At 44.5% G+C, this 18,522-nt stretch overlaps 1 protein-coding gene across 1 annotated transcript in view; it reads right to left on the bottom strand.

The window, feature by feature from the left end:
* Positions 1–15,627, bottom strand: part of LOC122783150 (regulator of G-protein signaling 6-like) — a 33,548-nt gene extending 17,921 nt beyond the window's left edge. The window contains exons 1-2 of the mRNA XM_044047792.1: positions 14,774–15,627; positions 14,332–14,427 (exon numbers count right to left, since the gene is read on the bottom strand). Of these exons, the coding sequence (XP_043903727.1) occupies positions 14,332–14,415 (84 nt within the window). The 5' untranslated portion in view covers positions 14,416–14,427; positions 14,774–15,627. The remainder of the gene's footprint in view (positions 1–14,331; positions 14,428–14,773) is intronic.
* Positions 15,628–18,522: the final 2,895 nt, after the last annotated feature.

The raw sequence follows: 18,522 nt of genomic DNA, 5'->3' as shown, positions 1-18,522 counted from the left end.
TCAGGTTGCTTCACGGGCTGTTTTTGTTTGTTGTTTTACTCTGCTGTGTGAATTCATAACTATGCTTATTTCATTACCTGTCAAAAGTGAACCACAACCACGGAAACAAGCCACTAAAAGGTCATTTTGCTCCAGAGGGGAGAGAATCAAATGACCCGCAGTTCCCCCATTCTGTAAAATTCAGCTTATAGCATTCACTAACCCCGATTTACATGCAGGAGGGCAACGTCCGCTGCAAACACCTCTCACGGCACGTGCATTTTGAATTCCTGTGGGACCTCAGGACAGGTTCTGACTCAAATAAGGTTCAGTATCCTTATAGAAACAACTTTCTAACTGGGGGGAGAGGGGAGCATAGGTCACAATAGAGGCTGGATGTGACAGCTCAGTGAGGAGGACGTTAACAGGCAGCACCTGACACAAAACATCTGCTGCCTTCCCTGACTGTCTGATTTACAGTTCTATCAAAAGGCTTTTTATTTCTTTAACCAGCCACTGTCCTTACTAAAACATGAACTCAACAAGAGTAAGACAGTGTAGGGTGAGAGGCAGATAATAATGGCATCTTTTTTAATCCCTACATGTGGGCACACTGTCTACCTACCGCTGAGCGTGTGGCTCATGGAAGTGACTCTTACTCGCCATCGCAATCTTCATACTCTGAGTCTGAATCTTTTCCACTGTCTGGATCAACGTGTCTTCATATTGGCTTCCTATCATGGACACTGCACCAACCAATCACGTAATAATATCAACAGGAGATTGGTTTGAAGTTGTTAAACCTCGGGAACCATCTGTCCCGAGGTTGGCATCGTCCCCTGACACACTACTCCTGCCGGTCCCGTAGCTCGAGGCCCGGCAGTAATTAGGTTAGTTAGAGAACGAGAGAGAGAGAGGGCACGATCAAGCCCAGGTTTGCCTCGGTCCTCACTGGACCCACAAGCCCGTTCTTGATGTCTTGGACACGGGAGACAAACTCTGTCATTACAGGAGAAAGTAGAGGAGAAGAGTGAAGTGGAATTTGGATCCCAGGCTTCAAATTTTGACAAGAAAACACCTGCCTTTAAATATTTACACCAATAACAATTAAATGCTATTTTAGCTATACCTCCAACATATGGTCCAACTATTGACGGACAACCTTCTTTGTGGGGACATTTTTGGTTGTGAGGACCATTTGTGTGGTCCTCCCCAAAAAAATGCTGCTATGGCTTTCTGTGAGCCTATACTTTATGCTGTGTAAGTTTCACAACAATAGTAATTATGGAACATATGTGCTTTCCCGTGTGTGTGTGTGTAGAGACACACATATAATTCGGCTAATAAGCTTAGCCAACTTTTAATTTAAACAAAGTTTATTTAATTTTAAGTCACGATTCTATTAAACCTGCTATGAGTTTCAGTTCATTTTCAGTCCCTTACACCTTTTTCAAACCAGCACTTTCTTATTCTGGTCCTCAGCTGTGTTCATCATATGCTCACATGCAGTCAGTGAGTAAGAGAGGCCCTTGACCTTTCAAGATGCATAGATTTTCTGCCATGGCTACTTTAAGAGAGTATTCTTATAGCTCCGCTGTGTATCATTAAGCTCCAACCCTGCCCCTCCACTTCCCCACTAACATGGTACAACTGTCACACATTGCTTGTTCCACAAACCTGACATACCTATTACCTGTGCTGCTTTTCCCTGCAAGTGCCAGAATGCTGACAGGCCTTTAAGGTGAAAGTGTGAGTGTGACAACAGACAAACTAAGTGAAAGGGCCTGTTATGAAAGAGAGAGCAGGTGTAGAGGAGATTGTGTGTGTGTGTGTGTGGGGGGGGGGTTTAAAAATGAGCCTCTAGACCCTCAGTGTAACTCACATACGCGCCGAACCTGCTCACACAGCAAGCGGTAGTTTGGTGTGTTTTCATCGAGGTGTCACGAAAACAACTCTGTTCTTGCTGGGTGACAGATTTCCAATGCTGGCAATAAAGCCGCGTTACTTCCAACTCGCAGGTACGGGTAATGAAATTCGGGGCAGCAGGACTGACAAGTGGACGGGAAAATCTCATCTCGCGCGGCCGCAGGGCAGCAGTCGGCACCTAAAACCTGTAATGTTCTTTGCTCCGAGTCCCACAAGAAATGACTTCTCCTCTTCCTGATAGCAACCTATAGAAGAGATGTCAGCGTGTCTTTATCACACTTCATCACACTACATCATACAACACTTGTCCTATTATTAACCTCTAATCATTTTTTAATAAACCTGAATGAGGCCTGAAGTGGCTGGGGAAGCTCCAAGTTGCATTAAAGGCAAAAAAACCCCATATTTAATGGCAGGATAATGTTTCAGGGCGTGTTACCTTAAAGGCCTCATGACTGACCGAATGATAGAATCAATATGGAACCTGTGAGTGCTCCAGTAGAGTTGTTTTATTACATCAAATCCAGACCCACAGCTGACTGATTATCTATTTTGTCAACAGGCCACCTTCAGTGAGAGCTATAAGCATTGACAAAATTTGCTCATAAATCTTTTATTCCTTCACCTCAGGGAGAGCCGGAAAAAAAAGGACCGTCATCTATTACATCTGAATTTGCAACATAACCATCAGGTCCTCTTGAATTATTGAATAGGCTTCGATGTTTTGTGATCTAATGTCCTCTCAGCATATTTCAAAAATGAAGTGGAGTGTCTGTTTTTCGCATTTGCCGCGGACTGTGTGCGCTATCTGTGCGCGGCAGCTGGCTGTAATTTAGCGAGGGTCTGTGTAGACCGCACCTGCTTTCAAACCAGTTTCCTGCAGGAGCACAACGTTTGAGAGAACTGTCCTGACCACGGCTTCAGATGTTTGAATTAAACATTACAGAAAGAAAGAAAGAAAGAAAGAACTACAACAAAGACAGAAGTGGAAAATGATGAAAGCTTTTCTCATCACATCAGTGTGAAGTTTGCAAACTTTTCTCTAAAATGTGATGATGCTGCATTATTTAAATGAAACTCTGCCAAGCCCTGAGACACTGATTGCTAAGAAGCCATGGCCTCTTTTATCCAAAGAGTTAACATGTGCTAATGGACTTCTCTTCTTATTTAAGTGCATTAATTATTAATGGATCATGATGTGCGAAACGTTTATGATAAATGCTTTTTTTAAATATGTTATTTTGCAATATTTACCATATGTTCTCTGATATCAACTGTCAACCATACTGGTGTCTACTCGTACCACTTCCATGCCCCATCTGGAAACATCCATCCATCCATTTTCTACCACTTTATCCCCTTATCCTATGCAGAAAGGCCCTTGTTCCAGCCCGGGGCTCAAACCTGGGTTTTCTTGCTGCAAAGGCAAGAGTGCTAACCACTACACCACCGGCGCAGCTGTAAATGGAAACATAATTTACAAAATTGACATCATGTTCTATTGAAGAAGACCTAAAACTGCAATGGAGACCATTAACTCCTCAAGGAAATGTTTACAGGCATGCGGCTAGTTGTTAAGATGTTGTGCGCCATTCTGTCTTCCAACCATCAATCAACTTAAAAAATATCCAACTGTGTAAACTGACAGAGCGTAGAATGGATCGAAAAAGTCCAAAAAATGTAGTGCAGGCCATCTTGGGTCTGACATCACTAGGATCTAAAAGTCTGGTTTTAGTCCAACTAACACAATACATTGCTTTAATGATTCCAAGACCCTCTGTGACCCCACACAAAGCTGGCACCAGAACCAGCACCAGCACCAGCTTTACTTCACGAACCCGTCTCTCACTGCACTATTCAGAGCCACAGCCCCCTCTGTGGAAAAGAGAGTCACACATCTATGAATGTGCATTCACTCCTCGCTGTGTCACGTTAGAGAACAGGGAAAAACCGTGTAAGCACTGTCTCGTGTTACCACCCTATCACAGCATCACCGCTACCCGTCTCTCTCTCTCCCCTCTGGCCTTGGCTTAGTCGATTCTGATGATTATTACAAGCTTGAAAGCTTGGGCACTCCCTTTCTATTCTCTTTTCCGAGGACCGGTTTCCATTTAAAACAAACACAGTGGCGTCAGATTCAGTGCTGGATGTATTGGAGGTGTGTAAATGGATTAAGCTCATGTTGCCTGAAACGTGTAGGTTGCCCAGGAGGATGGAGGGGATGATTTAATGTTTCCCACTCCAGTTAAAGACTCTTTTGTGTGCTGCGTGTGCTCCAGAAATCTGAAAGTGCAAAAAATAAATAAATAAACATGCTGTGAAAGCAGGTGTAACTGTCGTGCAGCCAGCTCAGAATGACAGTACAACAGCACAGGTTGAGCATTTTCCATTGCTCAGGTTTTTCGCCCACTCAGTCTGATGAAAGTAATCATGGCTTTGTTATGGATTTGGCCTCTACCATATGAGTTATTGATGGACCAATTGGAGTGGAAATGGGTGTCGGCACAAGGCAAGGTCTCCCACAAGGACAATTCTATTATTTTCAAGCTGAAGAGGCAGAAATAAGAAAATCTGCCAGTGATTATCTGACCCACGCACATAACGTCAAATCGTGCAATCTCCTAAACACCCCAAATCCAGTTTGAAATCTCCCTGCGTGCCAGAGGACGCCAACATCATTTTGACAAATGGGCTCTGTAGACCTCTTTGACGGCAGCAGACAAACACAAAGACATTTGGTCCAATCAATTTCTGAGTGTCGTGAGAGTGTGCAACGTAATAAGCTTAACCAAAGACATCACAAGAGATACAGTAATAAAGTCAGGGGTGCTCAGAAATGAATCCAGAGTGGGGATGCGGTTTAGGGACGAGGTGCATGTTCTGGAGTGGAGCCAGATGGTCTGATCTGCCCCCTGAGGGCTCTATCGTCTGGCTGACCGGGGCGATTAACATTCGGGACCTGGGTGACTCATCTCTGCTTCAGTCTCAAAACCAGAGACAATTACAGAGGGGTAACAACACTCCAGCGACAGACACTTTCTCCCTCTCCCCCTCTCCCCCTCTCTCCCTCTCTCTCTCCTCTTCATCAGACTCATTTCCATATTTAACCCTGAGTGCTCATGCAGCACGGATCTGTGCCGCAGGTGCTCCAATGGTAATAATACACAACTCCTTATATGGACATCCTGGGGGTGTGTGTTTATAGGTCACATATTCAGGTTTTAAAAAATGCAGGTTTTTTTGCGCCTTCTTCTGTGTTGTTGAGTCATAGATATGATTCATTTTATATCAGATTTTTAGTAGAGATATAAAGTAGCAATATTTGTGCAGAAGTCACAAAATAGAGCCTTTTTTTTCTTCCTTTTTTCTATACAAACGACCCGAGTGAACTTTGAACTGTGATTTTAAACATTTTGAGTACATTTTGCTCAGGTGTGTTTATATAGTTGGTGAAAGTTGGTTTGAAGCTTTTTTTTTTCATGATTAAAGCAAGATATCTGATAGTTTCAGCCTCTTAAATGTGAATATATTTGTCATTTATTTTCTCCAGATAACTGAGAAATCATTAAAAACTGAATCATTCTGGTTTGTGGACAAAACAAGCGACATTTGAGCGACATTTTTTGAACGCTTTCTGACATTTTATGGACCAAACTTTTACTTGATTAATCGAGTATGAAAATAATTGTGAGTTGCAGCTCTATATGAGACATAGTTATGGAAAAAAGCAGCCGAAATGCTCCGTGTTCTAAGGGATAAACATCACATGTAAGCAGCACAAAGTGTCGGCAGTACATTTGTGAGGGAAGTGTTGTTGATCACCATATTTCATTTACGCTCCTCATTGTATGACAAGCTGTAGTAATTGTATTATGCTCTTCGTCAGAGGTAATTGCCATCCATTAGAAATACCACACCAGACTGAGTGAGACTTGATTCTTCTTTTAATTTTTTCCCACTCTGAGCAAGCAAGCTTCCAAGTCTCCGAGCGGAGAAAGAGCTAATGAAGCATTCAAAGAAAGTCTGAAAAACGGTGTAAATCGGGCGAGTGTGTGTGCGGCTTTTGTTCATTTGCAATTATACTTTATCAGCTCCATTCAGCACACTGAAAGCATTCTCATCTGTGGCCGGTGTGCCAGCACGGGGAGAGGTTTGAACAAGTCAAGACGTCAGAACCTTGGAAGAATACGGTTGTAAAAGAGGAACAGTGGTGCCGCACTGAGCAAAATTCACAATGCTTTCTTCTAAAAACCTAAAAAACTGTATCCAATCGACCCACTGAACGATCATTTTGAGCATTTTTTGAGCCGTAGAATTCACGTCTGAAGCTTTTTGAAGTGAATGGGCCTTTGTTTGTGTCTAAATAAATTCACCCACTCTTCCGAATGTGGATCCTGAGAATAACTTTTTTAATAAACATGTGTTGACAGATGAACCACCGCTGTGTAAGAGCATGAATGATCTGGTCAGCCGTTTTCATGAGTGACGGTCATCAGCTTTGCATGTTGCCGCACCCTTTCAAAAGAATTCAATCGCAAAGTTAATCCATCAACTCTGTGGCCTAATGTCCCAACGTCAAGAGCAGAGAATGTTGCCGAACTGAGACCTAACGTCAAACACTTGTCAACTGCATTGACTCACAAAGAACAAGTAGGAAATGGCAGAGAATGGGGCCGAGTTTAGACTCTGCACATTCTGCAGTTGTTAAGATGCACAGTTAATAGGCATTTAATAAGCTGCTCAAGATATTTCTGTCTTGTATATCATTTATTTTAGATACATCACTTTATAATGGCAAAGGCTGTGTCTATCATTCATATTTCCCAATCAATAATGTGAATTTGTATTGACACACCCGTAGACAGAGCTCTAAATGAACGCTATATGCTAATGCTAGTGTAGGGCTTTCTAAGTGCTGGATGTAAAACTTCACTTTAAAGCAAATCAACCTCGCGGGATAGAAATATGTCAAAACACCACACAACTTCCTTCTCATAGCAGCACATTTCTTCCAAATCGGTAGCGCCGCATTCGGCACAGCTGCTGATGTAATTTAATTGACTACCTTGTGGATTTTTGGGCCGAATCCCACATCAATAGATTACACGGAAAGCCGCAGACGTCAGCAGATGTCACCTGTCGGGCTCCGACATGTCTCAGTGTTCAGACTTGGCAACGTCGCTCCTGAACAAGCAGAGTCTCCGTCTGGACAACTCAAAGCAGTGCTGACTTCTCAGCTCTGTATGTGTCAAGCCTGAGATCCAGTATGAGGATCTGAACAATATTCAGCCATTTTACTTTCATTATTTAACACCTAGGCCAGAAAATTGTCCATTTATCCAGAATAACTTTCAATATCTGGCAGTTATTTCCAATTTACTGTATGTTAAAATAGTGTATTAACAATTCAAAACATCAGACTGTAGTTGTACACGGACTCTAGATTGTGTGTGTTAAATTTGAAATTTGAACAGTATAAAACATATTTAAAATAACATTTACATAACAAGTTTTTGTCTCAATGTCCAAATACAGGCCAAAAAATGGAAACTACTGCATGTAACAGGCGGTTTTTTTCCCAACTCTCTCCTCTCTGGCGACAAAGATGCTGATTCGGCGTCTTCCTGTAACAGCGTGAGTGAGATTACGATAATAACCACACGTGGGCTTTTGATGCGCAACTCCTCAGCTTTCGGAAACGGTTGGATTTCATCCGATAGCACAAACGGATGCATTTTGCGATACGCTCGGTGTCAACGTCATATTTTGGGATTCACATTCTAATCTCCTTTTAATCACTTTCTAAGCTCGCAAAAAAAAAAAAAAGAAATACGTGGCAGAGCCATGTGGGGACTGCGAACGCTTGTTGTCTCTGTTATATTCCGATTTCCACTAATTCACTGTGTCAGCACTCCCACAGGCCTGAGGTTTGCCCGGCGTATCACTGCTGTCAAACATGTCACAGAGTCGCCCTCAGGCCCCCGGGCACCAGCAGCTTTCAACAAACCAATGTCAGAGCCGGTTCCAATGAGCCATTAGCATTTCGAGCACACGAGATGCGAGAGTTTATTCTTCATTAGCATCCACAACAACTGCTAGAGAGGCTGGACTGAACTGTTTATTCATCAGCCCCAAAGACAGTCCGTGTGATTTCCATTTGGCCCAATTTCAAATACATACTGTACATTTCCAATGTTGTTTTTGTTTTGTTTTTATATCATCTGCACTTTTGAGCAGCCTCAGTGTCCAACAGACATATGAGGTTATTCAGAGTAGAGTATTGAAGGTTTGATGCGTGCACTTCCAAAAAAATCTTTGCAATAAGCAGTAAGTAGGGGGCTTTCGAGGGTTTTTACAATTTGGACACAACGCTGCCGGCCAATTCCCCTCCTCTCCTCCAAGCTCACTATTAACATCGCCGTGTGCATGCATGCATAGACTTAATAAGAAGTACAGAAACACTGGCTGCCATATTGAATATGCTCCTTTAAGGGCATATTGTCAGCAATGTGCAAACAGGCAGGGGGGGGAGCAGGAGATGCACTGGCACAGGAAGGATTTCTACTCTCTGGAGAAAAAAAAGCCTTTTATTGCAGTCACAGTGATTCTCCGTGGATGAGGTGAATTATCCTGTCAACACACTGCTCTGCCTGCCAAAACACTGCGAATTATTATCCCATTATGATTTATGTTTGCCTGGTTTTCCAGGATTTTCCAGTGTTGGTTTCTTCTGCTTAACTGGGGGGGGGGAGGAAGAAAAAGACAGACCAGCGTTGGTTATATAAGAGATGGAGTTTCGCACTGTTTCTGTTGTTTTAGCTTATTGACCTGACTGGGAAAGCAACCCACACTGGCACTTAGAATACAGTCACACCAGCTCCAGCGTGACCCTGACAGTTCAGCCCATACCAGCGCCTCCGATAACGGCTCCCCGGCTGCAAGTGGAGACCGTGTTAAAACAGTCATACGTGATAAAGCACCGGCATCGCTCGTCCCCACAGCTGCCGGGGTGATATCCAGAGCGCTCGGCTGAGCGGCGCTATCTTAAGTGCACAGGGGAAACCGAGGATAGTAGCCCGTGGACACTTTCGGACGGAGGCTGGTTATAAAAGAGGAGAGATACTGTAAACACTTCAGAGAGAGAACAGAGTGTGACTCATGGACAGCAGCGAGAAGACAGGCAGGCGCACAACTGCAGAGCTTTAGTCCTCTCGGCCCGAAAAAGACCAAACCCCAGCCAGCTGTCGGTCCCTGCTGTGCTAAGAGAATGTAATTCTGTACATATTTCAACTCCTCGTGTCCTGTTTCTTAATCGACAGTCACTAATACGAATGGTGTGGGTGATTAAAGTGGACGCCGACAGTAATTCTCCTTCTGCCACTCGGGGGGGAATGTTAGATTCAACATCCATTGATCCAGTCTGGAAAAAACTTGGATCCCGTGTTCTTTTCTCCTTAAAAAAATGATGATATGAATAAAAGTTTGGGCATAGTGGTCCACATATACTGTATTTCCAAACATGGAATGCTTGAAATGAACCTCAATTATTAATCAGTGAGAAGCGAGAGAGAGAGAGAGAGAGAGAAATAAAGTGGGGAATGTAATTAAAACAACAACAATGGAGCACAGAAAAGGTGGAACTGAGAAGAGATGAAAGGGCAGAGGCGGAGTAAAGGATGATCCGGACAAAGGCGGCAATGCGACATTACGGATGCCAACCGCCTCTCCACTAGCAACAAGGTGGCAGCAATCTTATCATTAGGCGGGAAGAAAATACAAATCCCACTGATAACAAAGTGTCATGGACTCACCTCGCAGAACTTATTTAATGAAACACTCGCGACAGAGTAGAACTTAACAACAAAAGCTCCCGTCAGATAATCAGCAACGTCAGGAGGATTCATCATGTAATTACCATAAATGAAATCCATCCAATAGTAGTTAGCGAGTAGACAGTCTGGACCAGCGTGTTGGACTGGTCAAGTGACAAACTGACACTCGCTCCCTGGAGCCACGTTCTCAGCTTGGCTAAGCACGTGGATTTCCTGCAGCGATTCGCTGCACAGATGGAGCTTTTAGAGAAACAGCACATTTACATCCAAGTACAAGCAGAGAAAATCCTTGGAGTGCATCGAGCTCGATAAATAACACGGTCGCAATTGTCAACAAAACTGTACTCTGTGCTAATGGCGTGCCAGCACAACTTTCCTTCTTGGCTCGTTATTAATATTTACACACCAATGGCTGCAAAAAGAAAACGTCTGGATGAAAGTGTAAGGTGACTGCAGCAGCAGCAGCAGCAGCAGCACCCACCTGCCAAGAGTTATACAAACAAACTAAAGAATAAAAGCTAGAGGGACTGTTTCTGTCACAGCTCAGGTAAGTCTTGGTCCAGCTTTACCCATAGATTGTGTATTTCAAAAAAGGACATCGTGTTCCAGTTCCCCTGGCACACATCACCAGAAGTTCCCCAGAACAATCGCCTGCAACCAGGCACCTGCTGGAAAATACCAGCTGTCATAGGGCGATAGGCGGGGTCACACCCCGAGCAGATCGCCAGTCCATCGCAGGGACACAGAGACAAACGGCCGCTCACTCTCACACCTATGGTCAATTTAGAGTGTCCAGTTTGACCTGATTCCCATATTGCATGTTTTTGGACGGTGGGAGGAAGAAAGCCCGAAGAAAACCCACACACACACGGGGAGAACATGCAGAGAGGCTCTCGTTCCAAAGCAGGAAAAACTAGAACCACTTGGGTGGTGGTTTGCATCACAACAACACTAAGAATGTGTACTCGTTCATAACTGCACGACCCACTTCTCTTGGAACAGAGTTCAAAAGTTCTTGAGGCAGCTAGACGTGCCGCTTTTATTATTTCATGGGAGCGGCGCGGCACCTGCAGACAACTCAGCCTCTCTAATGGCTCCATACACCACGTCCACCTTTGTCAAACCACTCACACACTAACTTCGTCCATCAGAGACACATAATAGACACATAGTGGACCTCCAATGCATTTCTAAGACTTGACTTGACCGGAGCTGCTCTTGTAAGACGCTGAGGTCGTCCAGCTGACAGGGGGCGGCTCATGCCTTTGGGAAGGAGCTGCCATTGTTTTCCCAGGTGACTGAGCATATTTGTGGCCATCTGCCTCTCTCTCCCTCTCTCTCCCTCTCTCCCTCTCTCTCTCTCCCTCTACAAGCATCACCACACTGTGCCAAGCTGCCCGCCCACCAAGTCCAGAGGCCATGTTTGCTCTGCCCTTAAGGCTCCAGCGTCTCTCTATTGTTTTCGCCTTGTTTGCATCTTCAGGTGCCGTATAAGCAGCCACGGTGCTCAGTCATTCTGCAGAGCTCAGGCTCCACTTTAAAGGACGAGATCGGCCGCCCCGGTAGGAAACTGTGCAGATGATTTGAATAAATCTTCTTATCAGAGATCCAATAAGTGTATCGATTGGACTGGAAAGCGGACGATTTGAACTTCTGAACTTTACATTTTCGGCGTAAACGATTGTCAGGCTGGCTTTTCTTTTGTTGGTTATTAATGTCAGCACTCTCACACTCATTTTAAATCACAAATCTGTATAAACATACACATACTCGCACACACACTCCCAGGATGTCCAGATAAGGAGTTGTCTACCATGGGTGCACCTACGGCACAGATGGCCTGACAGGTGTGAGTCTAACTCAGAGGTGAGCCAGCTAAAGACAAATAGTTATTTCCCGCTCACAAACTAATAACAACAATAACAACAACAACAACAACAAAAAACATCTCTGCATCTGCAGCTTTCTTCCTCAAAAGCTTCAAAGCCCAGTCTCAGAGCAGGAAGCGCAGAAACATCCCGCCAGCCTCTTAAGTCGTCTGTTTGTTGTCACTTTGTATGACTAAAACATGAAATGATGAATATTCCCCACGGCAGCAGCCTGACAAGCAAAAATGAGCCTCTTAAATGTGTGGCCTCCAGGCATGTGAGGCGTTACGTAACCGTAACTCGGAAAAAAAAACAGAAGAGAATCCACGCAGGAACCCGCTGATACGTCCTACACTGCGCTCTTTGAAAAGCGTGACGACAGCGGCTGCATAAATGATGAATACAGTAACCTATAGACCACGACCATGCAGACATTCGGTGTGACATCTGTCATGAAATCTGCGCTTCAGAGAGAGAAAGAACGGTGATTTCCTAATTGATTATCATTTCCGGATTCCTGGCAGAGGCAGTGAGTGACTGGTGACGCCAGGTGCTGCTCTAACAGGGTCTGTATTTACACCACACCTGTGGCACACTTCCCCTCGCCTCTTGTGCTGCCTCGTGCTGACGCGTGACACTCACTTCGTCGCCACTTTGCAAGACAAGTTAACCACTGAGCTGTTTACCTAGGCTACGTTTTTATCTCGAGGTAAGATCAGCAGTAACAGCGATGATCCGGCGGATCAGCGGAAGCTTTTTTTGTGCCTTGTAAGTGGGCTGTCACAGCGCTGGCGGAAAAAAAGAAATAACAATCTATTCGTAGGCTGAGGAGTAATAAGCACCTCATTGGCTGCTCCAAATCCTATAGCCCTGGAGAATCAGCCACTTCCTCCCAGATGAACATCCACATAATTAGCCACCGATGCCGCTCAGCCCACTCCATGGATACAAGGTAATCACCCTTGACACTGAGAGGACCCCCTTCGCTGCCCCCCCAAAAAAATAAATAAAAAAAAGGGATTTAGAGCTTATTCTGACACTGGAGGACGATGGTGATCAGATGGGGGTAAGAAGAGGGTTCTGAATCTCCAAGTAGAGGACGACTGAAAGTTCAATGTAGTCATCATTGTTGAACGACGAGCTCAGTGACACTTAAAGCTGCAGTGCGTACTTTTTAGTGATTGTCCATGGCCTCAAAATGTCCGTCTAGACTTTAAGACTTATTTTAACCATAAAATGGCAGGAAAAATGTCCCATAACTGAGTGCTTTTTGCCCATTTTTCCAGAACAACTGTCAATGTCTGGCAGGTATTGACAACTTGCCGCATGCTAAAATGGTGTATCAACAATTTGAAATGCAGAAAGACACCAGATTTTACGTGAACAGTATAAAACATATTCAAAACAACATTTGTTTGAGTTTATGTCTCGAAAATGTAAACTATGTACAGGCGTTTTTTTCCCAACTCTCTTCTCACTGGCGACAAAGACGCCGATTCGCCGGCTTCATGCGACGGCGCGAGTGAAATGACCGTAATAAACTCACGTTGACTTTGACGTGCAACTTCTCCGCTTTCAGAAACCGCCGGAATTTTCCCGATAGCACAAACCGCTGCGTGATTACGGGGCTGCAAGTGGTAACCGGTTGTAACATCAACTATATAAGAATCTGAACTCCCATTATTCAGTGGCATCACCTGCATCCAGGCTCTTATTGGAAGACAGCAGCTGTCAATCACACCGGTGTCCACTCATAATGGGCCACATTGTCTATTTTCTTCTCAACGGGAACATACAGCATGTACAAAACTGACGTCATATGCTATTGAAGGAGACCGGGAACTTAAATTACACGAAATTATACTTTCTGAGTGACTTCACAGAGGGGAACCGGAACATTCCGTTATGGTGTAAACAGCAGCAGTGCAGGAGTGGGTGGAGCCATAGATATCACTGCAGAGACTTTTCATGAGTACACAACTCCTTATATGGAAATCCTGGGGGCGTGTGTTTATAGGTCACATTGTTAGGATTCATTTAAGTTATGATTCATTTTATATCACATTTTTAGTCGTGGTATAAAGTAGCGATAATTGTGCAGAAGTCACAAAATATAAAATAGTTTTTCTTCTCCTTTTGTTCATAAAAACGAGCCGAGCAAACTTCGAACTGCGACGTATTTCACAAATTTAATCCGATTTTAAACATTTTGAGTACTCTTTGCTCAGGTAAGTTTATAGAGTTGGTGAAATGATTTCCTTTTTTTTATCAGATTTCCTAGGTTGTGCTGAAAAAAGAATATAAGACATTATATATTGCACACCCTTTATCACCTGTGTATATACTACAGGTTTAACAGCCAGTGTTCTCAGGGTTAAAGTGAATATTTTGTGGTTTCTTTTGCTCCATATAACAAAGAAATCATTCAAAGTGAAACAATTGGACGTGTGGACAAAGCGAGACATTTGAGAACATCATCATTTTGAGATTTTTCTGACACGAGAGCTAAACGCCGCTACACTGAGAAGCACAGACAACACGTGTGTATAAACGTTTGTTTATATTGAAAAGTTGTGCACGACTAGTTTTAATTTTGACAGTGAAAAATGTGTGTTGTAGTCGAGACACACTGTTAACAGAGCGGTGGAGCTGGAGTCTGCGGGTCGTTACACAAGAGCAAATTATTCCCCAGTGACACACACACACACACACAGACTCAGACTTGCCTTTCTGTAGACGATCATATTGGGGGAGTCCTCCTCAGGATCAGTGGTGCCCACGCCTCCCTGGTCTCTGGAGCCCTCTGCCATTGTCGGTCAGTCCTGATGAAGAAACAAGAGGAGCTGCATAAACACCCAACATGCACCGTGGACAGTGGAAGACACGACAAAAGCCGCGTGGTCAAATTCTGTGTGTGTTGGCATTTAGAATATACACTTATATATTAGAAGCTGCCAGTGAGTTAATTTTTCTACATGAAATAATAGAACAAGCTCTGGTTTTAACTGTGACATCAATTAGGGTTCCCGGCTCACACAAATCCTTGACACTTCAACCTATAGATGCAGGTTTTTTTCCATCTGAATTGTTTTTTGCTGCTGAAGTGACAATCAATGTCATATGACGGTTACTACAATAATTTAACAGAGGTGAATGGTCCATATTTACAGTATATAGCGCCTTTTTTTAGTCTTGACGAATTGGGAATTGGAGCCGAAATCGGAGATGGGAATTGGAGGTGGGAATTGGACCCGGGAATCAGAATCAGAGGCGGGAACCAGAGCCAGGAATCAGAATCGGAGATGGGTATCGGAGACGGGAACCGGAGCCGGAGCCGAGAATCAGAATCGGAGCCAGAAATCAGAATCGGAGATGGGAATCAGAGATGGGAATCGGAGGCGGGAACCGGAACCGGGAATTGGAGCCGGGAATCAGAATCGGAGCCGGGAACCGGAGCTGGAAATTGGAGCCAGGAAGCAGAATCAGGAATCAGAGGCGCAAACCAAAGTCAAATAACATAATAATAACAACTCCTTACCAGCCTCACTAGGGACAAGTGACTGGGGCCGATTACTCTGTCCTACTCTGACCCTGATAATATTCTATAATACATTATAAAAGTGATGCTGTGGGTCTGACCGAGGGCCATGATTGGACGTGCCTGTCCTAAGGCGTTCTAAACAGTGACTACTAAAAGAAAGTGTTTAAAATCACTGGATAAGTGATGAGTTGTGTGTTACTTAAAAAAGAAATAAATAAGAAAAACAAACATTGGGATATCACTGCAGCGAGGCTGACGATGACTCATCTTCCTTAACAAATAAAAGCGGATGTTCAGAAACACTGAGCTGTGATGGTTTAACTGTGGTCAGCGCCGCTGGCCACGTTATGTTTGCTCTGTGTTTTTTATTTTTTATGCCGACTCCATTAACTGCAATCATATAATGGCCGTCTCTGATCTGCTCGCACTCGGCACATTAATGCCCGGCGTCATACTTTAAGAGCTGCTGTTAAAGGATTTGTTTACAGTCCTCGTCACTTTCTCCTGGCTGTGCATCCCCCCCCGCCCCCGAATCCCCCTCACCCGGGGGGGAGAATTCATTCCATAACCTACGCTGTCTGAGCTTTGACAGCCGCCCCTTTAGTTCTGTCTTCCCTTTGCCATTAAGGGGTTCCAATGTGTAATAAAATGGGTTAAAGCATTTGTTAGGCCTTTAACGCGTGGAGGAAAGAGGGGGTGTGAGGCCTGTGGATTACACACTTCAACACGTTCATAATTTCTGGTGCTTAGAAAAGTAAGGAGGATAAAGCTGCCACGGCTCGGTGGGCCTCGATATTCACTTTTAAAGATAACATGTGTTTGAGGAAGAACAACGGAAGCTTCTGAGGCCAGAGACGATGGAGTTCGACAGGAGGCTGGCACAGTATGAAATCTTCATACATGAACTGAATTAGTAACACTGCATCTCGCCAAAGGGCAGGGAATAGCGGGAATTACATAATTGCAGCACTGCGATGTTGCAAGTTTGAATGAACACACACTCAAATCTATTTGCGCCACATGGCGACGAGCACGCGTGAGCGGGTGAATAAGTAATCATCCACCTGGCTCGCTGTTTGTTGTTGCCACCGCAAAGTGCAGAGAGTCTGAGCACATAAGACAGCTAATCTTTGTCACTGTATCCACACACGGCCACTGCTCCATATGGATTACATAGCACCACCGGCTTTAAGTGAAACAATAGAGCGTCCACAGGTCTGTAATCTTAGAAAACAACCTCCTCGCCCCTCATGGCCCTGTCCATGAAAGCGTGTGTGTGTCAGAGTGAAGCAGTTCAGAGTGTGGACAGTGTGTGCATGACGACCGGCGTGTCGTCACGCACACACTGCAAATGTCAATTTATGAGGTGAAGAGACTGCACAAACACACACACACATACACACACATACACGCTGCAATGGCCCAAATAAACAAGTGCACCAGCTCAACTAAAACAGACAGAATAAACTGGCAAAGAGTTCACACACACACACACACACACACACACAGCAAGGCATGCTCCACACACACACACACACACACACCCACTGAGAATGTGAATCTCACTCTCAGCAGGCAGCAGAGCAGCCGAGTGCGGCGCAAACATCTGTGACACCTGACGGTTTTTTGGTTGTCATCACTGAGGCCTTCATTACCTTAGAAACACACACACAAAAAATAAAAAAAAATAACGGCCGGTCCACTCTGCTCCCCAGCTGGCTCCCCTTAGCAACAAGCAGCAGGCAGGTTCATGGTGTAATTGGCAGAAAAGGGGGTGGGGGGGGAGAGGTAGAGGAGGGGATGAAGAAGAAGAAGAAGAAGAAGAAGAAGAAGAAGAAGAAGAAGAAGACAGGGGGATGAAAAGCAGTGGAGCACAGAGAGAGAAAGAGTCTGTCAGGTCACTGCAGTATTCCTCTGTTCCTCCTCCTCCTCCTCCTCTCCTCCTCTTCTTCTCTTCTCTTCAGCAGTCCTGCCTTGCAACAGCAGTTCAGGAGATCCTCACATGTGCGCACCTCGTTCATCCCACCTCTCCCTCTGTCTGCATGTGCTTCAGTCTGAGTGAGAGCAAAAGAGTGGAGAGAGAGAGTGTGTGTGAGACAGAGAGAGAGAGAGAGAGAGGGAGGGAGGGAGAGGGGTGGGAGAGTGAGAGAGAGAGAGAGAGAGAGAGAGAGATCAAGTTGGGAAAGGAGTAGGGATGGAGGAATTAGAGAGACCATAAAGAGGAAAATAGAGGGAGGAGTAAGACAGGCACAGAGAGGATGTGTGTGTGTGTGTGTGTGTGTGTGAGTGAGTGAGATAGAGGGAGCTGTGAGTGCACAGTGAAGAGGAAAGGAGGACAGAGAGAGAGAGAGAGAGAGATGCACACTGCAGCAGCGCCCACTGATGCTGAAAATAAGAAACATTTCATTAGAGGGATAATGAAATGCTAATTTAAAAACAAGTTACTGAGCACACACACACACACACACACACACACAGACTATAAATACACAGTATATTACACTCTCTGAGCCGTCGTCAACTTCCATTCAAGGCTTTGTGATCAAGAGGCTGCTCTCTCTTGTCGCTTGTCTCCCTGATCCACAGTTCACAACTCAACTATTTGTATTTCTCTGGCTGTTATTTGCCGTCGTAATGAATCTTTGAATATTTCCCTGTGTGGTATTTGAGGAGGGCAAACATGCAGCAGCCCTGTCACACTTTCCACCAAATCCACTCGTGCATGCCTCTGCTCTCTCTCTCTCTCTCTGTCTCTCTCTCTGTCTCTCTCTCCTCTCTGCTCGTGGAGACTCTGGGACCATTGAAGCTTAAATGGCAACACAGACGAAGCAAGTTTTTTTTTTTTTTCCTGCAGTAAATGAGATCCCAAAAGCCCCCGAGGAAGATACTACAGAAAAACATGGCAAGGCCAATTTGTGAATGCATACATGCATGCAGCATGAACACACACACACACACACACACACACAGTGTTTGTGATGACAGAACCAGTTCACCACTCGTCAGAGAACCTTCATCCTCTCACAGCCGCATGTTGTCCTCTAAGCAGACTTCCCTTTCATTGTTTTTGAAAAAATAATTCAAATATTTATCATCACACACACACACACACACAGTGAGACATTTGAATTAAGCCAAAAACAAATAAAAGCCTGATTCTCATTAATGAAAGCACCATTTCCTCACTTGTATTTTTTCTCCTCGGACAAAAATGATTCCCTGCGTTAAAATGTGGTAACCAAGGGAAACCGAGGTCACACGGCCATGTGAGTGGCATGCCTCTTAGAGTGTGAAACAATCCGGAGGCCGACACGTCTCTCAGCAGAATGAGAGCAGGACTGTCTATGTTTTATACAATTACTATTTTACTTACAGC

The sequence above is a fragment of the Solea senegalensis genome, linkage group LG16 (genome assembly GCF_019176455.1).
Source record: "Solea senegalensis isolate Sse05_10M linkage group LG16, IFAPA_SoseM_1, whole genome shotgun sequence".
Classification (NCBI taxonomy): domain Eukaryota; kingdom Metazoa; phylum Chordata; class Actinopteri; order Pleuronectiformes; family Soleidae; genus Solea; species Solea senegalensis.
Note: the sequence above shows the minus strand (reverse complement) of the source record. Positions and strands in the feature narration are given on the sequence as shown.